Raw genomic sequence first — 27219 nt, 5'->3', positions numbered from 1 at the left:
AACTGGCAATTTGTACTTCTTATCTGTGGAAAGCAAAAACTTGATCTCTGTATTATAATTTGCCACTCCTTTTGATACCTCTGGCCATCTGGTCAGCGTGGATATTATATACCCTTGGTTTTTATTGGGTAGTTAGTATGGCTTACTGAGTTTCTTTCCATTCCAACAGTCTACTCATTGTTTTCAAATTAATTAAAAAAAATTTTTTTATTAAATATATCTTTATTGATTTTAGAGAGAGGAAGGGTGTGGGGAGAGAGAGTTGAAACATCAGTGATGAGACTCATCATTGATCGGCTGCCTCCTGCATACCCGCAACTGGGAATTGAGCCCGAAACCTGGGCTTGTGCCCTGACTGGGAATAGAACTGCGATCTCCTGGAACCTAGGTTGATGCTCAGCTGCTGAGCCACACCTGGCCAGGCTTCAAATTAATCTTAAAAATATCTCTTCTTTCTTTTAAGTTTTGATGTCTTGCAGACCTGTCTAGATTATACCCAATACTAAAGAATATAGACCACTTATATCTAGTGAGAACAGTCTCCTCACTCACAGTATTCACAACCCTGTTTGCTTGGTTATGGTCTCCCCTGCCTTTGTTTACCCTATTCTGTCTCTCCTTAATAGCCCTGCCTTAGTCCCATTTCCTCTATAAACTTTTCCCTTTCTTCTTTGTCCCTGTGAATTGATTTAGTGCACATTTATTGAGTACCTGTACTGTTCTGTTCCAAGCACTGGTGATACGATGATACCAGGGTTTGTTCTAGAAGCTCTTAGTCTAATGGCGGTCCTAGGTTTTAATCTTCAAATTCTTACAGCATTTATTTATCGCCTTTACCTTGGTGTTTTAATCTATAGTACAAGTATATAATCAATTTTTTATGTGTATATTCTATATAAAGCAAAGTTTTCTTTAAAAGATTATTCCTCAGAAAAAGAGTCATTTTATATTTGAGTCCTTACAAAGTTTTTCATATTTGAGACTCCCTCAATAATTGTATTTTGAATAAAAATACAGTGTTTCAAGAAGACAGGCAACCTTGAAATGATGCTATTCAGTGCTAGTTTTGAGTGTTTATGGAGGTGTCTGGAGGGAGTAGGTAGAAGGGGATAAGAGTTTAACAGATAAGCAATTATTCATGGGGAGGGGTGACTGACTGTCATAGTTTGTTGTAAACTGTTTACAAAGGTTGTAAAAAAAAAATTTAAAAGCTCAATTTAAAAATCAATATTGTAAGTAGTTACTTTTATATACCTATAGAACAATGGAAAAACCACTCTCTCAGTACTATGTGTTGGATATTTGTGGCTTGGAAAAACATTTCCAGTGACTGTAGTCTATATAACTTCAAAAGGTATTGCTTCTTAAAAAAACTTAAACAGAAGTAAAGATTATTCACATTTTGATACTTTTAGATGACTCAAAAAAAAGTAATGAGATTATACTTGTTGAAAGATGTATGTGAAGTTTGAACAAAATTGTTTTGTAAATTTTTGTGCTTTATGATTTTAAAACATTTATAAAACTAAGTTAATGAATTAAAATAAGTATACACTGGAATGTTTCATATAAATATACAAAGGTTTGTATATTTCAAGTTGGTCAAAAATTTTAAAAAAATCTTCTCATTGGGGGAAAATTGGGGAAGCTTTCATGTTGAACTAATAAAATGCTGTCTACATTCACTTATTTTAGGGTTTCTTGGTGCCATGAAGAGATTTTACTATTCCAGAATTTCCCAGTTACTTAATTTACCTAAAGTCATTCTCTTGTATACTATTTTTGATAGTTTTATTTTTTATTTATAGTATAAAATGTTTGGGATTAAAAGCATCATTCAATTTGATCTTCCTTCCATAGCTGATTTTCTTTGGACGTGTGTTCTACCCCTAAGTGGCAGGAAGCAGTGACATGTGAAAGGGAGCAATACTTTTTTTCAAGTTAAATTTATTATTTTTGAAACTTCGTCAACCTTTTCTAGAGGACTAAGTTACCCGTTGGAAGTAACAAGTTTAGGGAAGGCATTCAGTTGCATGCCTGTTTACACTATATCCTCAATGCCTTGTTGATAGTTTCGTATAGCATTACAACACTTTTTCAGAGCTGGGACTCAGATTTGTAAGTTGTCAAAACAATTCTTTTCTTTCTGTTTAATGTTGGCTGTATACATAGGAAAATTGTGAGAGGGTAAGGCTGGTCACAGGGCTGTGAAAAACATTGTCTTAATTAGAAAAGAAATTAATGCAGTTCATAATTGTACAATATACTTTAATTCCATCTACCTTTTTCAGAAGAGTGGGTAGTAGTAGTAGTTGGTGGGTTTTTTATTCAGTTGTTACGTTGCATTTTTATATTTTATTCATTAACTACTGTCTGTGTTTGAAGGGCAAGTAAATAGTCTTACACCCAATGGCATTCTGACATGTAAAAGAACATATATAGACAAGTGATTAAAAACAGTGAATAAAAAAAAAAATAAAAAGTTTTATATTGGATTGCAAGTAGTGTGCATTTTGGGGGAAGGAGAAGCCCTGATTAAAGGACTTTAAAGGATGTCTAGGATTTTGTTATATCTACCGAAAAAACATGAAAATTATCACATATATGAGATTAACCTGGGAGGCTTCTTGTGAGAGCTAGACTTTTAGGAACTACTAGAATGATGATGGACAGTAAAGGAGAGGGCATTCATGAAATATTTCTTGAACCACGTTCCATTGCTTCAGCATCATTTATTGAAAAGGCTCGCTCTCCTCCCTTGAATTGCTTTTGATCATTTTTCAAAAATTAATTTGGCATATTTGTATGGATCTGTTTCTGGGTTCTCTATCTGTTTCATTGATCTTGTGTCCGTCCTTCTGCCAGTACCACACTGTCATGCTTATTGAAGCTATAGGGTAAGACTTAACATCAGGAAGAGTGATTTCTCCCACTTTATTCTTCCCCAAAAATGATAGAATAAACTTATTTATGTCAAAAAGGTAGTTGCTGAGATTTTGATATGAGTTGGATTAAACCTATACATTAATTTAGAGAGAATTGACATCTTTATTATGTTGAGTCTTCAATCCATGAACACAGTATGTCTCTCCAAGTATTTGTCTTTGATTTCTTCCATCAACATTTTAAAATCTTCATTATATAGATCCTATACATGTTCTGTTAAGTTATATTTAAGTATTTTATTTTCTTAGGAGCAACTGTAACTATATTGCATTTAAAATTTCAGTCCCATTTGTTCATTCTTTCAGTAGCTAGAAATGCAATTGAGTTTTGTGTGTTGCTCTTGTATCCTGTGGCCTCACTGAACTCACTAGTTTTAACATTATTGTGTTTTAAGATTCCTTGGGACTTAAATTCCTTCAGTCAGTCATGCCATCTGAAAATAGAAACATTTTATATCTTTTTCCAGTCAGTATCCCCTTAATTTTTTTCTTGCCTTATTGCAATAGCTAGAACTTTCAGTACTGTGTTACATAAGAACACATTATTGCTTATTTCTGATCTTAGAGGGAAGGTGTTCAGTCATGTTACTACTGTATGTAGGTTTTTTGTAGGTGCTTTTTGTGAGTTTGAGGCATTTCTCTTCTATTCCTGGTGTACTAATTGACTATATGGTTTTTCTCTTAATTTAGCATGTTGATTTAGCAAATTGCACTTATTGATTTTTGAATATTGTACCAATTTTGCATATGTGGTAGAAATTCCAATTGATTGTAGTGTATTTTAAAAAAATACATTGTTGGATTCTGTTACTGATACTGGATTCTTTGACTGGACTTACTGATTTACTGTAACTAGGCTGAGTGTGAATTACGAAACTAGGAAATTATTCATGTTAATTATGGAATTATTATAGAAATTGAATCAGATGTGGAAACAAGGTAGTGAAAGGTTTGATAACTTGTTCAAGGTCATAGTTTATGAACTAAGGTCCAAGTTTTTGTCACAGTCTACTAAGCCAGTGGTACTTAATTAACTAAGAAGGAACTAAGATTACCAGTGGGTCTTTGCTAAAAAAACCAACAAACCACCAACAACAAAAAAGCACACACATCAAGATACACACACACACACACACACACACACACACACACACACTGTACTTTTCAGGTACTCAGTCCCTGGGCCTACAAAATGGCATTCAGACATATAGGAGATTCTAATGAACAGCAGATTTTTTTCATGAACATTGTGCTTTCATTTCTTAGATAAATACCTAGGCATGCGATTGCTAGGTAGATGTTTAACTATAAGAAACTGTCAAACTTTTCCCAAAGGACTGGACTGTTTTGCATTTCCATCACCAATGTGTGAATTACCCAGTTGCTCTACATATTTATCAACATTTGAGATTTGCTGTTTTTGTTTTAGTTATTGTAATTAATATTAGATTTTGTTTTAGTTTGCATTTTCCTAATTATTAATATGAATTGAGTATCTTTTCATGTGGTATTTTCCATTCATACCTCTTTGACAAAGCATCTATATGAATCTTTTACCATTTTTTAGAAATTGGGTAGTGTAAGTTTTTTTTAGTGTGAGATGCCTTTCTATATTCTGAATATCAGTTCTTTTTTAGATAATAGTTTGCATATATTTTCTGCCAGTCTATGACTTTTATCCTTAACTTTCAAATAGAAGTTTTAATTTTAATGGAATTCAGTTTGTCACTTTTTTTTTTTATAGCTCATTTGTTTTGTGTTCTAAGGAATCTTTTATAATTTAGGGTCACAAAGATTTTCCATCTGTTTTTTTCCTAGAAATTTCAGCTTTAGGTTTTATTTAGGTCTATGATTTGTTTAGAATTAATTTTTGCATATGGCGTGAGATAATGAGTTGAGTTGAGATCTTTTTTTTTTTTTTTTTTTTACATATAGATGTCGAATTGTTCTAGAATCAGTTGTTGAAAAGACTATGTTTTCTCTAGTGACATTTATCGGTACCTTTGCCGTATATCAATTGACCATACATGTGTGGGTCTATTTCTGGATTCTCTATTCTGTCCAATTGGTGCATTTGTCTGCCTTCTCGCTAAGACCACACTGTCATAATTGCTGAAGTTTTATAGAAAGTCTTGTTTTTCTCTCTCCCCTCAACCCCCCATCCCTGCCTTCCCTCTGAGATTCGTCAGTTCCATTCTTCTATATTTCTGGATCTATTTTATTCATTAGCTTATCTTGTTCATTAGATTCCACATATGAGTAAGATCATGTGATACTTGTCTTACTCTGACTGGCTTATTTCACTTAGCATAATACTCTCCAGGCCACACCATGCTGTCTCAAAGGGTAAGGGATCCTTCTTTTTTACGGCTGCATGGTATCCCATGGTGTAAATGTCCAAGAAGATGCTTGATATGATTTCAGTCTTCTTGAACGTATAGAGACTTGTTTTGTGTCCTTACATGTGGGTGTCTTTGAGAATGTCCCATGTGCACTTGAGGAGAATGTATATACTGCAGCTTTGGGGTAACGTGTTCTGTAAATGTTAATTAAATCCATCTGATCTAGTGTGATATTTAGAGTCACCCTTTCCTTGTTGATTTTTTTGGTCTGGAAGATCTATCCAGTCAAGTCAGTGGGTGTTAAAGTCCCCTACTATGACTGTATCGCTGTCGATTTCTCCTTTAAAGCCCTCCAGAAGTTTTTTTCCCCCCAGCTTGTGTGTCTTTTGTTCTGAGGTTATATTCTTGTAGACAGCATATATTTGGGTCATGTTTTCTTATCCATTCAGCTACCTTATGTCTTTTGATTGGAGCATTTTTAATCAATTTATATTAAAGTTATTATTGATAGGTACTTATCTATTGCCATTTTGTTTCTTTATGCCTATGTTTCTTGTTCTATTTCAACTTCTTATTACATCAGTCCCTTTAACATTTCTTGCAATGCTGGTTTGGTGGTGATAAGCTCCTTTTAGTCTTTTTTGTTTGGGAAGCTCTTTATTTCACCATCTGATTAGAATGATAGCCTTGCTGGATAGAGTAGTCTTGGTTTCAGATCCTTTCTTTTCATTACCTTGAATACTTCATGCCATTCCCTTCTGGCCTGTAGTGTTTCTGATGAGAAGTCAGCTGACAGCCTTATGGGAGCTCCTTTGTAAGTAACAGGTTGCTTTTCTCTTTCTGCCTTTAAAATTCTCTCTTTGTCTTGAAATTTTGGCCTTTTAATTATGATGTGTCTGGACCTGGACTTCTTTGGATTCTTCTTGCTTGGGAGTCTTTGTGCCTCCTGAACTTGTGTGACGTTTTTCCTCACCAGGTTAGGGAAGTTTTCTGCCACTATTTCTTGAAACAGGTTCTCTAACTCTTGCTTGCTTTCTACATCTTCTGGCACTCCTGTGATACAAATATTGTTATGTTTCATGTTGTCCCACAGCTCCCCTAAACTGTCCTCCTGTTTTTTAATTGTTTTTTCTTTTTGGTTCTCTGATTGAGTTTTTCTACCCTGTCTTCTAATTTGTTGATCTGATCCTCAGCTTCCCCTAATCAGCTGTTTATTCCTTCCAATGTACCTTTTATTTCTACTATGTCATTCTTAATTTCCTTCATAGTTTCCATATCTTTTCTCATGCTGTTGCTCCCTTATGATCAGTATTCTTGAACCTTATATCTGATAGATTGCTTATCTCCATTTCACTTAGCCCTTCTTCTGGAGAATTCTTTTGTTCTTTCACTTGGGGCATGTTTTTTGTCTCCCCATTTTGGCTGCTTGTTTGTATTTGTTTCTATGTATTAGGTAGATCTGCTAGGACTCCCAGTCTTTTGGATCATCTCTGGTGCAGGCACTGTTTGTAACTGTCAGACACTGTTTGTAACTGGCCTTGAGTACCCTGTTTGAAGCTTTCTGCACTTCACAGCCTGTGGCTCCTTCCACGGGGGCTGAGTGAGTTTGGACAGGACCTATAGTAAGTCTTAAAAACAGGACGTATGAATTCTCTTCTGTACCTCTTTTTTCAGAATTATTTTGGATATTTCTGTTCCCTTGCTTTTCCATACAAGACAAAAGATAATTTGTTTGAAGTTAGATAAGTGAAGAATCCAACCATTAATGAACTCTTTGTCCTCTGTAACTTTAAAATGTATTGGGCTATCTTGAACATTCAACAGATTTTTCCCCTTGTGTATGCTTTTGTAACATCACACATAATTCATTTGAAAAGTATTGGCTTTCTGAATTATGTAGACCTAAATATTGGCACATTTCATTATTCAATATTTAAATGTAACATTTGTTAATTATCACTGATACCATCAAAAAGTTCCTTAAGTGTTGGGAAGGTGTAATGCTAATGGTGGCAGATACAAATTTTCCAAAATTCTTTGTTTGAAAATTTAAATTTTATCATTGGTGATGCATACTGTCAGTTGCTTTTCTTGATGTATCTGGTTTACTTGGTTCATTTTTGAGACCCTGTCTGTCAAATAACCAAGTCTGAATAACCATGGTTGGTTTATTTCACAACTCAATCATGCAAGAGATTTTTCTTGAGGCATCCATTTTCAGTAAGCAGCAGAAGTGCTTTAATTCCTATTTTGTCACACAGAATATTGAAGTCTACTCAAAGGTTAAGATTCAATAAAATGAACAATTTTACTGCGTTTCATCAAGGACATTCTTTAGTAAAGTGAAACTGGTCTTTTCCAGAGAAATCTTGTGATATATGTACTCACTTTCCATTATGTTTATTATATTTAAAATGCAGTGATTGACCTGGAAAGCTTAACTTAATGTTGTAACACTAGGAAGACAGTAGATTATTGATATTTTCTGAGGATCTAAAGTTAGTATATTGGGAGACAATCTCTTATTTTAATAGCCAATGCAGTTAAACATTAAGTTGTTGTTTTATTATCTTATAGGTGCTATACTTGGTAGATCAGAAACTCAGGAGTGTATTTTCTATAATGCTAATTGGGAAAGAGATAAAACCAATCGAACTGGCGTTGAACCCTGTTATGGTGACAAAGATAAACGGAGACATTGTTTTGCTACCTGGAAGAATATTTCTGGTTCCATTGAAATAGTGAAGCAAGGTTGTTGGCTGGATGATATCAACTGCTATGACAGGTAAGGAAACATTTCATTTTTTATGATAGCATTGAATAATTTTTACCACCACCACCCTTTTTAAAGGGGAAAGATCAATGCATGTATTTTTACTTTCTTTTTTTTTTTTAAAGATGGGATTATGAAGACCAGTATAACATTCTTTAATGATAAGATATGCGTTTTAAAATAATAAAAGACATGTTTATGTTTTATCTTTGATATACTTTGGATAATTTACTAAGTAGTGAGAAATATAGATAAGAAATATTTTTCTTTATATTGTTAGGTTATAAATGTTTTATAAAATGCCAATTTCAAGGAAAAAGGATTTTTTAAATTGCTTTAACAGAGAATATATCTGTTGAAAATCTGTTCTCAAGGAGACTAAAGCTTAATCATAGTATTTAATTTCCTTTTAGTTTTCTTCTTTATGTATCTGGAAGAAATTGATCTTATTACATTTTTTCCTTTTTTCCCTTGCAAAGTAGGCCTTTGTTCTTTACCCCAAGAGACGTTTTAACTTGACGTTCAGAATTACATCAGAACTAATACAGTCCTCATAGAAAGCTACATTTTATTTAAAAGATTGTGTTTAAATTGTTTTATTCTGTACTTGCGATGAAATTCAGTGGGCATGCAGTTGACTGCTCGTGATCTTTCTCTAAGGAGTCCCATAGATGTTGAGTTGATCACTTAAACTCCCTGGGCCACAGGATTTTCACTGTGAATGGATGCTGGTGACTGGCAGGGGTTGCCAAGTCCTAGATAACCAGACTTCTTGGGGCCAAAAAAAAGATATATGCTCATGGAACACTAGATACTTTCTGATCTGCTTTTACGTACTTCAATTGATTACCATGAATCTGTTGTTGATTGGCTACATGTGATTAATAGCAAAATGCATTGAATAAGACCATAAAAATTTATTTAACTCCACTTTTTACAAGAAATTAAAATAATTATTTAGGCGTATATTTAGTATTTAGGGTATACTTCCAAACCTGAATTTTCCAGGGATTATTCCTCTATAATTATATATTTAAGCTGCATTTCAGTTATTAGCCTTTCTAGTAACAGAGGTGATCATTAAGTGACATTTGCTATTATGAAAGGTAAGTAGGGCCACTAAGAAAATGGTATAGAGGTTCCTTAAAAAATTAAAAATAGAACTACCTTATGTTCCAACAACTTCACTTCTGGATATTTATCCAAAAATGAAAACACCAACTGAAAAAGATACATGCATCTTCATATATATTGCAACATTATTTATAATAGCCAAGATGTGAAAGTAATCTAACTGCCCATTGATGGGTAAAGAAAATGTGATATATATATGTAATACTTAAAATTAAGATTACACACTATATATTAATATATAATATATAAAATACGTAATATTCTATTGTATGAATAGAAATCAGCCATAAAAGAAGGAAATCTTGCTATTTGAAACCACTTGGGTAGACCTTGATGGCATTATGCTAAGTGAAATAAGTCAGAGAAAAATAACCATATGATGCCATTTATATGTGAATCAAAAAAACAATAAAACAAAACAACACCAAAACTCATAGATACAGAGTGGTTGTCAGAGGCTGAGGGTGAGGGGTGGTTGAAATAGCTGAAAGGGGGAAAAAAGGTGCAGACTTCCAGTTATAAAACAAATTAGTCCTGGACATGTAATGTACAGCTTGGTTACTATAGTTCCATAGTAACTATATTTAGTGTTGTATAGTACAGTATATAGTATCATATATGTGAAAGTTGTTAAAAGAGTAGATCTTAAAAGTTCTTATCACTTGGAAAAAAATTGTAACTCTGTGGTGTTGGATGTTAACTAGACTTATTGTGGTGATCATTTCACAGTTTATACAGATATCATATTACTATGTTGTAGACCTGAAAAATATACAATGTTATATGTTAATTATATCTCAATTTTTTAAAAAAGGTCTAAGGGGGGGGATAAGATTTGGGAATCATCTTTATCCAAAACTATCTATCATTAATTAGTCGAAATCAAGGATTCTTGTTTTTCTGGTTCTTGTGTGTGTTTTTTGTTATTGTTGTTTTGTTTTTGCAGTAAAATGATACTGTGCTTCTCACCTAAAATGAGTATTGCTGGAGGTTAAACTTTGATCAGTAATGGGGTGTGGGTTTTTCAGTGCAAATGCTTGCTCTTACAGTGATAATTACTACACCAGCTCTGTTTCTAGGGATTAAATGCTAATTTAAAAGTATGTGAATTTTCGTTTTTATGCTCCGAATTTGATTAAAATAACAGATATTAAGGATAGTAAGTAGGAGAAAGGAGAAGATTAAAGAAATGTGAAAGTGTGGAGGAAAAGAATAATAAAAAGAAGAGTGAAATTGGATGGCAAAAAATAATTAGGCTAGGTTAATTTACCGCCTATAATTTGAGGCATGATTCTAAATATTTATTAAATTTATATATACATTTCTTTTGATAAGTTGTTGAAAAGGTTAGCTTTCATTTGTCTTTTACTTTCTACTAAATAGATGTTGGTATCAATTTCATTTTAAAGTTTGTTTTTTTTTAAAGCTGAATTCTCCTTGAAATATCCTGAGCTTTTCATTTTAAAGTTAAATTCAACCTTATTATTCTAACAACCATCCTTAAAGGTCACAGTTTATTTGTAACATATGTCTTTAAATCTACCTGATGTTTATTAGCAATATTTAAATGTTTGATTTTTTAAAGAAAAAATAAGTACAGCCCGGCCCGGTGTGGCTCAGCGGTTGAACATCGACCTAGGATCCTAGGTGATCAGGGTTCGATTCCTGGTCAGGGCACATGCCCAGGTTGTGGGCTCGATCAATGACTCTCTCATCTTTGATGTTTCTATCTCTCTCTCTCCCTCTCCTTTCCTCTCTCTGAAATCAATAAAGATATATTTTTTTAAAAAAGAAAAAAGTACAGTGGTCCCTCTTTAGCTGCAGTTTTGGTTTCTGTGGTTTAAGTTACCTGTGGGAATTAAGGGTGTCATTTTTTGGTCCAAAAATATTGCATGGGAAATTCCAGAAGTAAGCAATTCATAAGTTTGATATTGCACATTGTTCTGAGTGCTGTGATGAAATCTTTTGCTGTCCTACCCGGGACTGGAATTATCCCTTTGTCCAGCATATGCATGTTGTATATGCCACCTGCCCATTAGTCACTTATTAGTAGCTGTTTTTGTTTTTTGTTTTCAAATATGTCTTTATTGATTTCAGAGAGAGAGAGAGAGAGACAGAGAGAGAGAAACATCAATGATGAGAGAGTCATTGATCGACTGCCTCCTGCATGCCCCCTACTGGGGAATTGAGCCTGCAACCCTGGCATGTGCCCTGACCGGGAATTGAACCTTGATCTCCTGGATCATAGGTTGGTGCTCAACCACTGAGCCATGCCAGCTGGGCATTAGTAGCTGTTTTGATTATCAGATAAAGAGAGAGAGAGAGAGAGAGAGGGAGGGAGACCACATTTATATAACTTTTATTACAGTATAGTGCTTAATTTATAAATTAAACTTTGCCATAGGTATTAATATATAGGTAAAAACATAAAGTATGTATGGGGTTTGGTACAATCCTTGATTTCAGGTATCCACTGGAGTCTTGGGACTTACCCCAGTTTGGGATAAGTTACTAGGTTCTAACATGTGTTTGTTGTTACATATTGTTCTTGTTGCTTATCTTAACCCTGTTCATTGTGTTCAGGGTATTTAAATCTACTGCTACAAAAAATGACTCTTAATTCCCAAGCCCAGTTTGGGTCTCTGATGTGTTCTTCTATGAGGTGTGAACTTGCATCATTTTGTATTTGTGTATTTTTGTGTTTACATATGTGTGTCTATGTGTTTATATGTACACAGTCACAGTTTTATATATAGTGTTCAGTTTTTGTATTCCTGAAATGGCAAAGCTATATTTCTTGTGAGAAAAAGCACTCCTACACCAATTTTCTTCATTGGCTTAGGTTCCTCTCTCAGTTTTTCAATAATTAAACAAAAAACAAAATAGATGGTTGTGTTAGATTGATCATTAAAAACCAAGTTAAAGCAACAGTCTCAAGGAGCCAATGTGATTGTTATAAAATTAGCTGTTTTATTCTGATGAGATTTAGTAACAGAATTCTAGGAACAGTTTTGGATTTTAAGAAATCTTGAAGTTAACTATAAATGACTTATTATTTTATCTCTGAGAATAACGAGAAAAACACCTATTGTAGATTCAGTATAATAATGTTGATTTTAATTATTCCCCTTTGTTTGTTTACAGGACTGATTGTATAGAGAAAAAAGACAGCCCTGAAGTATATTTTTGTTGCTGTGAGGGCAATATGTGTAATGAAAGGTTTTCTTATTTTCCGGAGATGGAAGTCACACAGCGTAAGTTCCCAGGGAAAATACATAGGTCTGTTTGGTAGATTGAAAACAGTATATTCATGTTGATAGAATAATTTACTCCTACCTCCCCTTTTATTTTTCTCTTAAAATTGGATCCTACAATGAATACTTACTGTAGAATTTTATAGATTAAATCTGAGTTGTTTTTTCCTCCCCTTTCCACAGCTACTTCAAATCCAGTTACACCTAAGCCACCCTATTACAACATCTTGCTCTATTCCTTGGTGCCACTTATGTTAATTGCGGGGATCATCATCTTTGCATTTTGGGTGTATAGGCATCATAAGATGGCCTACCCTCCTGTACTTGTTCCGACTCAAGTAAGTTTATTTGTCTCATACTTTGTGCTATTTTAAGTTGCATATTTTTAAAGACTATAACTGTGGTAAAACCCACCAGGTTGTTACAATTTATTTTCCTTTGTAGTTAATTTTTGAATGTTTATTGTCATGGACACTATAGCTAATTTTGCAAACTTATTAATTTGTTATGTCCTGAACTTAAGTATTGAGGCAGACTAGATTGAAGGGTATTTCCATTCCTGTTCTCCTTGGGAGAATTTTACTGTTGTAATATTTCACAGTGTGAGATCCACCCTGCTTTGTTTCTTAAGAAGTACTTGTTGATGGAGAAGGGAAAACATAACCTTTTCCCCCCCTTCCATTCTCTCCTCTATTCCTAAATTGTTGTGCCTTTTTCAAGGCTACTTGCCAAAATATCCTTTTAACCATGGGTAGGACCGAGTAGGGTAACCAAGAAAGTGTGGAAAAGAGGTTTCACAAAGGCTTCAGGAAGATATATCCATGAAAGTGTTTTGGGGAAAAGGAACAGAAGAGCAGTGTTTCTCATTATGTGTTGTTGGTAGATCCAAGTATATTTTTGTTTGCAGCATATGAAGTGTGTACTAAAGATGAAAAACTTCTTTTAATGCCCTTGATTCTCACTTCTCTGAGCTGGAATATATCTGAAAATATAGGTGTGGTGGGTAGCCAGATTAAATGCATGAAATTTTTCTCATCTCTGCCATTTAGACAGTTGGCTCTGGTCCAGTGCTTTACAAGGACTTTTAATATAAGTAGTTGATATTCTACTGGCTGAGCAAAGGTGATAACTTCTGGTTACACTTGCTTGAGACATTTTTAAACTCTAGTTTTTACTGTGTTTCTTTTAACTCTTAAGATCAGATTACCTCCTCCTCTGGATCTCTTTGTTTAACTTTGTTTCTCTAATACAGTAGGATTAATGGTTAAAACTTGATAGAAGAAAATGGTAAAGTCCTATAATTTAATGACCAAAACAACTTCTTCCCTTTAAGCTTTATTTACATAACATATTTCTTTCTCAGTACTTGCAGCAATCTGTTAGCATTAGGTGGTTGATCCCCATAATCTTTGTAGGATGTGTATATGGAAAAATAAATTCAAAGGTAAAAATACCTTATTTAATTAGGTTAAACACACTATTTTGTACAACTGAGATATTTTAACATTTAAACATTAGTAATTAAGTTGTGGGTTAATATAAAATAATCTCTAAAACATATTATAAAAAATTTTAGTGTCCAATAAATATATGTAGTTTACTCTATAAGGCCATAGGATGATGCACTTTACCTTCTGTTGGTGGTAACTATTTTAATAATAAATACCTACATTTAGGAGTTCAAATGTACCTTACATTTGTGGTGTAATGGAAACAAACTGGAAACTGCATTTAAAAACAATTTTGTTGTTTCTTAGTAGAACTCTAAGGACAGTAATGTAATCTTACAAGTAATACTGATTTGTATACAATGTTGATATGAAAGTATCATTGGACTTTTTTTTTAAAGGACTGGATATTATATATAAGTCTACTTTATTTAGAAATGCTAATTCTAGGGTTTATACTTTTAAAAAGAAAAGATGCAGTTATTATTCATAAATTACTAAGAACCAGGGATCTTTAATAGTATCCATCTCTGTGCGTTTTAGATATTTGCTGCCATGGTTAATGTTACTGTGCTCAATTTATTTAATACTTGCATTGTTCTATGGTGAATTTGGATAAGTTGTATGAATTACTAAAAAATAAGGAGTGAGTTTGAAGGTTTTTTGATGGAATGACCTGGAATGGTCAACCTTTGTTATTAAGAATATAAGACATGCCTGACATTTTGCTTTCCTTCTGACATAAACTATGCTGTGGAAAAGGAGCATTCTCATCCGTGTGGAATTTTTTTTGTGTCTCGTCAACTTCACAGTGTCTCGTCAAGTATAATGCCACCCTTTCAGTCTCACTTTTGGTGAGAAGTTATGTCAACTAGTTCTGCAAGACTACTTAAGGGTCGTCTTGTTATAAAATACTCAGTATTATCTATTTCAAAATAATTACTGAAAATTACGTCAAGCATTTATTGAACATTTATTAGTGTACCAGGGTACTGGTAAGTTATGTATATGTAGAAATATATAAATTAGATAAGGATATATAAAAGTATATAAAACATATAATTTTCCCCCATGATTTCCAAATTGTGACTGGGATATGAGGATCATCTTTAGAATTTGTTAAAGAATACAAATTGGTGGACCATACCCCTAAAAGTATAAAGTGGAGCCTAGGATATTATGTTTCTAATAAGTTTCCCTGGTGATTTTGGTGACTAGCCAGGCATGGAAAGCACTGATTAGATTTTACCTCACAGGGTGGTTTATATAGTATAATCCCCATTTATAGATAAAGAAATTGAGACATAGCAAAGCTCACAAGTATCAGAGCTGGAATCTAAACCAAAGACTCTGACAACTAAAGCTTTGCTCTTATGGCTTATGCTGTTCTGTTTCTTTTTTTCCACAGAGCAGTTGCTTCAGGGGTTTCAGATGATTCTAAACATCCCTGCCATCTCAAAATCATTCTATAGGCTAATTTATTTCCCTACATTTGGATGGTGACTAGTTTGACTATTAAAATGAGCAATAATGTGATCACATCATCTCCAATAGGCAAAAGGAAAAATAAGCCATAGATACATAGGTGATATTCATGTGTTTTCCATCAAAAAATTTATTAGCACATTTTAGAATAGGGTTTATGAACTTTGACTGGGTTGTAGGTAGATTCCTATGTGTCTGAGTTGATAGTGCCAGTGCCTAGTTGGCATTCAAGACTTTTTTGAGGGGTAGGAGAAGTAGGTAGGGGAGATATACTACACATCTGAAATCTTAAGGTGACTTCTATATTTCATCCCATATTCATGTCCCCATATTTCAAGTTTAATTCCAAGAGCAATTAGGAAAATATCTTACATTATTGTTGTGGATTTCTGGAACATTCTTTCCCTAAATTCTTTAAACACTTTTAGACAATAATGTAAAATATTCATTTTCTTAGGGAAGCTTTTTCTTAGAGCTTTGGCTAAAGGCTGGTTTGTGGATTAACTGGTTTGTTGTAAGATGTTAGTGGTGATATCTTCTCATGATACTACTTTATTGATGAGTCTTTCCTATAGTAAGAACTGTACTTGAAAATTTACAGTGATTCTCAGCAGAGCAGGAATCTGCTGACAGAGTTATATATACTGTACTCATTCACTGGTCTGATCTCAGTCTTTTATTCCCCTTGGAGAAAAAAAGATCCATCCTATGGGACATACTGGAGGAATAAGATGTCCACATGCATCTGTCTTTAAGCTGGGTCTGGTAGTTAAACGATAGGATTCTTTATTTCTATGATATAAAGTTGTTTAGAATTTCTTCTGTTTTTTTTTTAATATTTTATTATGAAGAAGTGATACAGGAATATGCATGCTTTTTAAAATCTGGTCTTTAATTATGATTCTTAGTAACCAATAAAAAATACTTGTTCTAAAATAAATTTAGCATAGTGAAAAGCCTAAGAAAAAGTAATTTTACTTTTTCTTTTTTAATTGAAGCCATTCTTTTTTCTTTATAACCTGTAACTACTATGTTTATAACATTATTCCATGGTAGCACTATCTTCCCAGTCATCCTGAGTGAAAGCCTTGCAGACAAGTATTTCTCCTGCTCTTGGCCCTGTCATTTACAAATTCCTGTCCATTCACCTGTTCATCCTTTCTGATCCTACTGGGCATTATGGCATCGGTTCTGAGATTATTTCTATAATATCACACCTGGTCTTCTTGCTTCCAGTTTTCTCTCTTCATCTGTACTAATGCTGTAGAATAGGATTTTACTTGTCTCATTATGTTACTTCTTTGCTTAAAAATATTTGAGCGTTCTCAAGCGATCGACAGCAAAGCATATAAAGTTTGGAGCATGACGTGACCTTCCACTTTGTCTGCCTTTTGATTCTTTTCTCCTATTACGACGAGCCAGCTACCATCTACGTCTAGAATGGTGTTAGTTACGTACCATCCTTGAAAGAACTGAAAAAATACTGCTCAGGTCAGTTTCAGTTTTCTGTGATTCAGATGAGTGACCCCAGTTGAGAAAGGCTCTAGTCGTTTGTGTACGTTTCGTTTTAGCACTGGATTGTAAGCTCCTTGAAGAGAAGGTGTGTTTGTACCACTACTGTATCTCACACAGTGTTTGTATGTAATACCTATTCTGTAAGTGATGAATTTCTGAGTTGACTTTGTTGCATTTAAAGTTACACTAAGATGATAATGCAGTATGCCCAGGGATTCGTTTAGTAAACATTTAGGTGCTTTAGGGCTTTGCTTTAAGATGAATCTTGAGACCATATTTCTTGGGGGTAAAATAAGTTGAAGTGTCCCAGGCTTTTATAAGAGAATGCCGTTATTCAATTCTTTATTTAATCACAATCTTAAAGCATCCTTTTAATTTGTATCACCTAGCTCACTTTTCTTTTGCCTGTGTTGAAACAGTCTTTTCAATCGATAGAGAGTAAACTGAACATGAACTGGTTTTTCTAGTGCCAGTGAGTCATGAGTATGAGGGAATTGGTGCATTGACACTGTTATTAAGAAGTCTTATTGTGGTTCAGGTTAATGTGGCTTCAGAAAAACTGTTTGCTTCACTTTCATAACCATATGTGAGCTTAAGTTTCCTTCTTATAAGATATATATTTGTGCTGATAAAAAATACCACTTGATAAGAGAATGCATTTTAGGGGCCAGAAATTACCTGCCTTTAGCAAGAAATGAAGTTAGCTTCTTGTTAAATTTTTTAGAGGCTATATAAATGCCACTAGAATATTGCAACATTAGTACTTTTTAAATGACATTGGTCTCCTCAGTTCTTATGTCATGACATTTTTGTCTAGGTGTTGGTCTGGTAAGGACTAAAGGCTTTCACATGTTTGAGATACCTCGTTGGGCATACAGAACACTCCTGTTGACCTTAATAGTCAAATAATCATAGGTTGTCATTTCATGCTATGTCAAGTTACTATCCACTGAGAAACCAAGCCGTCTTTGAAACGCTTTGTAGGATTTTCCTGTTGAACATGAATCTATATGTATGTACACATTTAAAATTAATAAGCTGTTGAAAGGACAGCATATCATCATTCAAATAAGTCAGCTTAGGGAGGCATGTTCCTTCTTATTTGGGGAGGGTATAGAGGAAATTTAGTAAATTTTATTAAGTATTTAATATGCTAATATTAAGTTAAACTTGCAACATAAATATTACATCTATAGAAGCACATCTCAAAGTAGGTTGACTGCTTATTAAATGCTTGGAGTTTATGAACACATCTGCTTTTTCTATATCTTTTGCTTTCTCGTTTTAAAAGTTTCTTTTATTTAAAATAAATGCTTGCTTGTTGTAATAAGACAAATTATTCAGATAGAAGTATGTCCTCCCAAAAGGGGAGAGAATCATTTGCTCTTTCTCTTGTTTTAATTACGTTTCTGAAATGACCAACTCTAACAGGTTGGTGTGTATCCTTTGACACCTTTTTCTAATTTCATTTGAGTATATGCTTTTTTTCCTTTTTAAAACTATAATATGTTATTCCATAACGTATTCCAAGGACAGCTTTTCAGCTCAGTACTTCTAATTGATCTCATTCTGATTAAATGATGTTTTCAGGTGAAATTTAGTGGGATTTTAATGTGTGCTATTAAAATACCAAAGTTCGTTGTTTTATTAGCTTAGAGTTTGTGTTAGGTTTCTGATAAGAGCTGGAACCTACATTGCACAAGTGTTTTCACTTTATTATTTTAGCGTGCTTAAAATATGGTGATATAATGCTATTGTTATCTTATGCTAGAACATCTTTTTCTTCTTTTGCTATATGCTTAAGAAATAGTACATGGCTATTACAAATGTTTCGTCTGTGTTCCACTTTTGTGTGTGATTGTTTTTATATTGGTAACCTAAATTACAACTTACTTTTATCTATGCTTCTAGACTAATTGTGGGAGAAGTGTCATAAATTACCCATAGACATGAAGCTTGACAAAAAATTACTCTCATTAGGCATATGTAAGCTGTTTCACTTACAAATACACAGATAGGCCCACTTGGAGATTGGCTGAAATCCTGTGTTCAAAAGCTTTATCAAAAGGGTAAAAAAGCTTTATCAAAAGCTTAAAGTAAGTTAAAGCTGCACATTAAAATTAATCAAAACACCTAATTTCTAAATTTTTTAATTTCATTGAAATTAAAAAATTTTGAGTCCAGTTTTCCTTTGGCCTGTGGAGAACCCAGTCTGCCAGTGTACAAGTGGGACTGATGCACATAGACCAGAGCACATATTCCTCCTTGTCTGGCAGGGAGATGGTAGATAGGAAGAAGTAGGTTTGCTTTTCTCTCTACTCTGTATTTTCTGGACTTCATCCTGGGCCTGTTCCTTCATTCCTAGCTACTGCTTCACTCGCTGTCAAACCTTTTTCTATTAATTTGAGATTATAAAAAATGTTAGTGAAATCTGCTCGTATCAGACTGGGAGGTATTCAAGTTTGTTTTGTTTTTGTTTAACCACTCATTTAATGCTTGAGTGCCGTCATGCACCTGGCGCCATGCTGGATGTGCTGTGGTGAGTAGCACCAGGACAGTCCTTGCTAGACCTTTTGGAGCCCACAGTTAATATGTAGGTGAGCAAAACGTTGGTTGGTTGGTTGGTTGGTAGGTTGGTTGGTTGGTTGACTTTATAGCTTGGAAATGAAGGGTATAGAGAGTAAGAAGGGGGTTACTTCAATATTTTGGGGCCAAAGTGGAGGAAAGGAAGAGAAATATCTGATTCTAGCACTGCAGTGATTAGCGGAAGAGCCACATCTGTGGTGCTTAATGTTAAGTGCTCAATAAGTATTAGGTGTTATTGCTAACAGAGTAACAACTTCAAAATGAATCATTGTTATTGAAACCATTGTAGATACATATGTCAGTGCTTTGAAATTAATTTAGTGTAATAAAAGATTTCATTTTTAGTCTTATCAAGTACTACACAGAGCACTTTATACATATTAACTCATTTAATCTTTCACAACACCCCATGATATAGGTCCTGTTTTAAGTCCATTTTATAGAATAAGAAAATAGAGGCACAGATAGGGAAAGTGACTTGGCTTAGAGCCAGTCTGCTGATTGGCAAAGCCTGGGCATTTCTATCCAAGGACTATTATTCTTTGAGGTAATTTTAATTTATTGGCTTATTTCTGTAAATAATTATGTGGGGTCTATAAAAAACTAAAATAGGATAAGGGTAAGGATCAGAGTATATAGATTACATTTAAAAATAGTTTTTATAGTGAGCATATTTAGATTTATAGATAAACATAACTACCACTTTCACAATATATTAATGGATAGCTGAAATAAATAAAAATATATATATTTTTGTACCAATAAAATCCTGATGCTATTTAGCAGCAACCAAAACGAGAACAGACATCCCTACATCCCTGTCAGACTGTTAACCTCAGGGCTGGCCACTCCAAGGAACTAACAACTGCTTAGGAGACGTGTTGTGAATTCTAATTTCATCCACCTTGGTCTGTCTTTGCTTTGCTTTCAGGAGGAATTAGATGAGAGAAACTGTAGGAAGCAGGAGTTGATATATAACAGGAATTTTGAAGCTCTAGTTGGATTGGAATCATGGCTGTGCATTTGACAGTATCCTTGTTATTGAATCTGTTAATGTATGATGTCTTGCTTTCCCTAGCTCAGAAACATTTGTCCTGATACACGCACTATGTTATTTCTTTATGGATTCTATTTCTATCTGCTTGGCAATAGTCTTTTTATAATTAGTGATTGTAAAATTTCTTAGAATGTAAGAAATTAGATGACTAAGGAGACAAATTTAGAATTTGTCAGTTTTCAAATACTTTGGGTAGGGGTTTCTTAATTCTTCTTGATAATTCTAAGAAATTATTGAGTGGTATCAGAATAGTTTAAGTAGGGGGAAAATGTATATTGTGTATATTTATTTATAGTATGTAAATGAACCAAAATCCATATTTCTAGAAAGATTTCTTTGTATTCTAGTTTTGTACATCTAACGGGCTACTAAGTATCTCCACCTTGATGTCTTCAAGCACTTAATATTCAAGGGTAGTGATCTTCTCTCTTAAACCTGGTTCTTAGTAAATGGAACCAGTAACCATTTAGTTGCACAAGTCAGAAACCTAGGATGGGTCTCAATACTGTTTTTGTACCTTATCTTTCTCCCTCTAATACTTATCCCATTTCTCAAGGATCCTCTCCTCAGGAAGATCTTCTCTTACTTAACTTGCCAGTTTAACTCAGGTTTCTCCTTACAGGTGCTCAAGGTACTGAATTCTTTTTTCTTGCTCTTATTTCATAATTATGCATTCATTAGTGTAACCTCTGATTAGTCTTTCTTTCCTGCACTACAGTAAGCACCATGAGAGCTTGGGTAGTCAGTGCCTGGCACAAACTAGGCTCTCAGTAAAGATTTGTTGAGGCATTGGAGAAGTACTATTCAGTTCTTTTTGATGTTTGGTAGTTCATATATTTTCCCCTTGAGGAAAGTCTTTTTTAAAATTTTTTATTCAGCAAATCGAATTACTTGATATTAATGTGCTAATTTGATTTTCACTGTTATCTTCAGTTACAGTTAATGACATTCAAGTTCCATTTTCCATGTCGTGAACCCAGACTGTCTTGTTTGGTTACTTTTCATCTATTTATGTATTTTGGTGAATTTATTTTTTTGGATTCTGTTTGACCCTTTTATAACATTGTTTATACATTGAGGCCTCTTCTTGGTGTCTTTTGTTTAGTTTGGATCATTGTGTAGTTTATTCTGATGTGTATATTGAATAAAGATATACTTTTTGCTAAGGTGCATGAGTAGCACCTACTTGCAGTGATATTACAGTGGCATCTTTATCCCTGAAAGCACCTGTGTGAAGACAAAACCTGAGAGATGCTTAAACTTTGGGAAGCTATAGTCTAGTTATTCATGTGGCATGTATTTCTTTCAAGGGATGAATTTTACTCTGGAGTACTGATAAGATGTTTTGATAGTAGGAATAGCTAAGCCTTTTAGATGAATTATAAATAATCCTGAATTATCACAGGAAAAAAATTAAGAAGGAAGAAAAACTAGTTAAGCAACTGGTACAGATCAGTGAGTTGTCAAATCTTTTTTGTTGTTGCTCTTTTTCTCTGTACAAATATTGGAAACTGGAGAATAGAATCAGTGATTGAAGGGACTCAAAGCCTTCCTATACACTGGTGACAGTATTTCTCTTGATTTTAAATTTGAGCCCTTACCTATTTTGCAATGACTGGGACATTGAAAATCTTGTTCTCTGTGAGTGTCCTCAGACTGAAACATTTGTATGGATACTTGTTCCATGGGGCCACCACTGCTGCATTCTGACTGTTGTGGCTAGGGAGGTAGACAGCAGTAGGCCTGCTCTGTCACTCTTTCTATTTAGTTCTGACCCTCTTAGTCTTCCCCTTTAGTCTTCTTTTTTTTAACCCTAGTGTATTGTTACCCTAGTGTATTATCACACACATTCACATAGGCACCGGAAACACTTTTCTGTCTCGCTATTATGAGTCTACTGTCTTCATGAAAGGGGAGTGAAGCAGTTCAGGAAGTAGGAGATCCTAGAGATTCTGAAACTACTATCAGAAAGTGTGGGCTTAGAAACTAAGTGCTGCTCCAACAATTTTTGCTAAAGGCAATACTGCCCTCTGGTGTCTAGAAGTTAGTTCCAGCTCATATCTTCTCAATTAAATTACTTTTTTTTACTCTTATAGTTAAGACGATATAACTTCTTAGACAAATAAGTAATAGTTATTTAAGATTTGGTTTAGTTTATTTGCTGGCTTGAAATCCATTGGATCTGGTAACTTGGGGTCATACGAGAGTCGTCTATATAATACCCCATATCTGATAGGTAATGTCCAAGTTTGTTTGTTTTTTTAATATTACTTTCCTTTGTTTATAAGGAAAGTGTTCCCAATGCTCATTTTAGAAATATGATACATTGGATCATTGCCAACTTTTAAAAAGCTAAATCATTATCCTCCTTCCTTCACTTTTGTAACTGATGTGTCATTTTTCATTTCATTCTGGATATAAATCGTAATTTCTTTTGCCTGTGTTTTTTCTTCACAAGCACGCCTTTCATATAATGATAGAGGTAAGATGCATTGATGTTTGTTTTATGGTTGTGGAACTTTCTGTGGATGCATACTAAACATTTTGTTCTTAGATTATTTGTTGTTGTTTTATTGCACACCCTTTATAGTTTATACATTTATGTTATGAAGTTTTATTTTTCTACTTTTAGTATTGAAAACATGATTGATTTGCCATAGTTATAGTTTTTGGTTTTAAAGGATTGTTAACAATATTTATACTTATCTGAGGTGGAATGTAGACACAACTATTTTAGTCGATTAGAACTTTACCACCTAATGGCAAGATTTTTAGCCTTAAAATCCTTGTATTTGTTAATTTTTATATTACATCATTAGCTTAAATGTCAACATGTGCTCACTTTTGACAGGGTCTGACTTTCTGGTCAAATCCATTATCTTTTAAAGTGAAATCTATATTTCCAGGTAGTTTCTTTCATCTTTGACAGATTTAGCAAATGGATAAGCTAGGGAAGTATAACTTGATCTTTTGCTGTGTGGAAGTTTAAGACTTTATTTAGATTAGAGTTCAGCCTTCATTTGAAGAATTCAGAATAAGTAAAATGATCACAGACTTCTTTGCAGCTCTTACTTTTAACAATTTATTCAGGTATTGGTTATGGTAATGTTATTGGGTAGTGGTGTTGGGGTGGGAGACACTTTTTCCTGCTGTAGTCATTTGCTGCTTCATAACATGATGCTCTCAGGATGGCCATAATTTTCACATACAAATGGGTAAATAAGGGATGTAATCAGAGCCATGTTCTAATGTGTATCTTCTTAGCTGTGCAAAAATAGTATGGATACTGCAAAAGAACCAGAGACTTAGGGAAAATTTTCAGGAATTCTGTAGTCCTTATAGTTGCCCAAAAGTGGCAAATCCCTGTTTTATGGATAACATTAGAATGTTGCTGTCATTATGAAGTTTAAGTCTGAATTTGTCTTCCCAGTGTTCATATACTTTAAAGGTATAAATCTTTATTTCTAGAATCAAGTATTGAGTTTTTTGTGGGTAAATTAGGATAATGATGTTAAACTGAAAATAATTTCTAATCTTAAAATATAAAATATAGAATAATTATATAGAATATAGAATATAGATATTAGAGATGAAGTTAAAGCTTAATAAAGAACTGAAAAATATGAAATAGAACATTCTAGTACTTTTTCATTGAAAAAGCAAGAGATATTTTGATTGATGTTATAGATTTTAGACAGTTGTAACCTATTATACAGTTACTCATTTTTGAACCCAACCTTTTAAGTATTATAGGATATTATTTAAAAATACATATTTCTAAAAGTTTTGATGCTCTATGGAAATGTACCTTTGTAGACCTTTTTATCACCCTTTGAAAATTGGCCAGTGTTCTTAATTTAAGGTTTTTACTTATAAGTAATTTTGACAGTGGTATATTTCCAGGCTGTGATATATAGAGGTAGTATCGTTAGGAGAGTTATCTAAGATTTCTCACTGAAATAATGGTAGCTTAGAAACTTCCTGAGCAGAGCCTTGGAAACTTATGGGAACTTTGAAGTTTATCTCTGCATTTTGAAAACACTCAGTGATTTTTTTTCTAAGCATAGACATTGACAATTACTGTATGTTTCCTAAAATTAAGGTTAATGTTACGTTAAATCATGTTTTGAACTGCCAACATATTCTTAATTTGACATGTGAATTAAGTCATCTAAATCCTGTTTTATGGACATGATATCCAGGTGAATGGTAATGTGCAATGTGTATGTTATCCAGAGAGACATTATCAATCAGCTTATATAGAAGCTATTAAAAATTGTAGTGTTTAAATTTAGAGCCATGTTACTCTTTACCTGATTATTTTTCCTTCAGTCCTTGTCTATATACTTTAGTTTTTGGCATCCCTGCTTTGAAAACTCAACTTTCCTAATTTACCTCTAAAGGAGGGGAAATCATTGACATTAATTTTATAGTAATTTTAAGTTTTTCAAATTGAACTTTTTTGGTTAGTTAGCATGATTTTTCTTTTATGGAGTTATCCAATAATTCTTGGACTTTCAGCACTGAGTGGTTTCATTTGCCTCTAGAAGAGTAGTATTCAACTTTTTTCCTCCTGACTCCACAATCACATAAGTAACAAACTTCTATCAGTAGAATCTCCTATTACAAGTATAAATGATCAGTCAAGGAATGAGGTAGGGAGGTTTTAATAAAACCTTTCTAGATATCCTTGTGTCCCCTCCCACTGAGGACCGTAACTTTAGGGGCCACACTTCTGTGAGATCTATATCTGACTTCCTAGATTTGTCACTCTTACACAAAAACACTCTTTAGCTCCATTCACCTTTCATATTTTGAATATGTGATAGAAAAACAACTTTTGTAGACATTTAAAAAAATAAATATCTGAGGTTGAAATGAGTCACAGGAAGTCTTGTAGTTTATCTTACTGTTTTTAAAAAAAATAGGAATTGTGAAACTATTTTGTAAAGATTGTCTACTATAGTTGAAATTACATATTTTTTCTTTTTAATACCTTGCAATGTTTGTATTCTTGAGGGTCCTTCTAATGTAGATGTTAACTTTTAAAAAGTAGTACTGGTGGGCTGAATAATGCCTAAAGGGAGCACTAACAGTTTTGAGGCATTAGAAGCAGAGATTTTTTTTTTTCTTCTAAGGGTGGAGAGGAAAGGCAGAGAGAGGTGCATCAATAAAGGGGTGACATACTATTTCTACATGTCTTATGTGCCACCAGTGTCATAATGTCTGTGACAGTAGCCACAGAAATTTTAGTTGTTCCCTGCAATGCTCAATATGCAGCCCTTCAACCATTTTTATTACTTTTTTCCTCTGGAAACTTTCCGAAAGGCTTCCTACATCATTTTTTCCTTGCAGATACTGAACTGATAACAATACTTTCAGTGAAGGGTTGCCACTCTGCTTTATATAGGGAGGATCCCCTTCTCCTTCGCAAAGGCTATACTCCCATTTATATTTGCTCCACTTTTAAAAGTTAACTATAGCAGTACACTTCTCTTTCGTTTATTGTGCCGTATCTTCCACTATGATGACCACTACTCTCTGGATTATTATTTGTGCTTTCTTTGCCAATCAGACCCAGAACACTAATAATTTTTGTCTCAGATCAATTTTGGGAAATAATTATAAGCAAAGGGGGGGTGAATTGTTAATAGGTTGAAACATTAGAATGAACGGAACAGTTTGACTATAGCAGCGTTAACTGACATTTCTTTTATGTGCTTTGTATTTGGTATACCTATCTGCAGTTTGTTTGAGAATGGCTGTGGGTATTTCTGAGATTAATGAAGAAAAGATTTAAACAGAAGTTGGGGAAAGTAGTGGATTTTGAGGACAGGTTTTCTTTGAGACAGCCATAATTTGTTGTTTCTGGCACTTTGCGAATCCTCATTCTGTAAGGAATTATCAACTGGATGAAACCATTGAAATACTGTTAGTAGTAACCTAGAGGTCACAGAAAATCTTAGTTGGGAAAATGAGTGATTCTGGATCAAAGGGATTTTAGATCTTTTCTCCTGCAATAAATATACAGCAATACTGCCAAATGTTCCTATGAAAACTCTTAATCCAGTTGCCTGCTTTGTGGCCACTATAGATAATTAGTACTGCTTGAGAACTCAGTTTGGGCAAAATTGAAGATAATGTCATTTGTATATGTTTACCATTTCTGTCCATTGATTCCTCAGTATACTCACCTTTTCTCTCGCATTTAGAATGATAGGTATCAAGTGCTGCTTTTTAATATTATTATTATTGTTTATCTGTAGGACCCAGGACCACCCCCACCTTCTCCATTACTAGGTTTGAAGCCACTGCAGTTATTAGAAGTGAAAGCAAGGGGAAGATTTGGTTGTGTCTGGAAAGCCCAATTGCTTAATGAATATGTAGCTGTGAAAATATTTCCAATACAGGTATGTTTATTACAGTTTTCTAACCTGCATATATATTTTTTAAAAGATTGCAACTGGCTTGGTCTGTGTAACTCAGAAGCAGTCTGAAACACAAGCCGTAAATTTCAAGGTGGTTCTTGTGATGCTAGGGAAAGTGGTTGGCCTGTTATGTCTTCCTTCTCATCCGAGAAATGGAATTAATGGTACACTAGTCATTATGTTTTCTTGGAGTGGTGGACTTACAATATATGAACATATAGGAGATCTTTGTCAGTAAAAATTCTAAAGAAA

General features: G+C 33.8%; 1 protein-coding gene across 5 annotated transcripts in view; it reads left to right on the top strand.

Annotated features, from left to right (window-relative positions):
- ACVR2A (activin A receptor type 2A) overlaps positions 1 to 27219 on the top strand; it is an 83686-nt gene that overhangs the window by 41269 nt on the left and 15198 nt on the right. For all 5 annotated transcript variants that reach the window (XM_081142068.1, XM_081142069.1, XM_081142067.1 and 2 more), the window contains 4 exons: positions 7865 to 8072; positions 12339 to 12448; positions 12632 to 12786; positions 26806 to 26949. In XM_081142068.1, the coding sequence (XP_080998194.1) occupies positions 7865 to 8072; positions 12339 to 12448; positions 12632 to 12786; positions 26806 to 26949 (617 nt within the window). The remainder of the gene's footprint in view (positions 1 to 7864; positions 8073 to 12338; positions 12449 to 12631; positions 12787 to 26805; positions 26950 to 27219) is intronic.

Source organism: Miniopterus schreibersii (assembly GCF_964146895.1).
Source record: "Miniopterus schreibersii genome assembly, chromosome: 7".
In the NCBI taxonomy this organism is placed as follows: domain Eukaryota; kingdom Metazoa; phylum Chordata; class Mammalia; order Chiroptera; family Miniopteridae; genus Miniopterus; species Miniopterus schreibersii.
The sequence above is the reverse complement of the archived record's forward strand: the minus strand, read 5'-3'. Positions and strand labels throughout refer to the sequence as shown.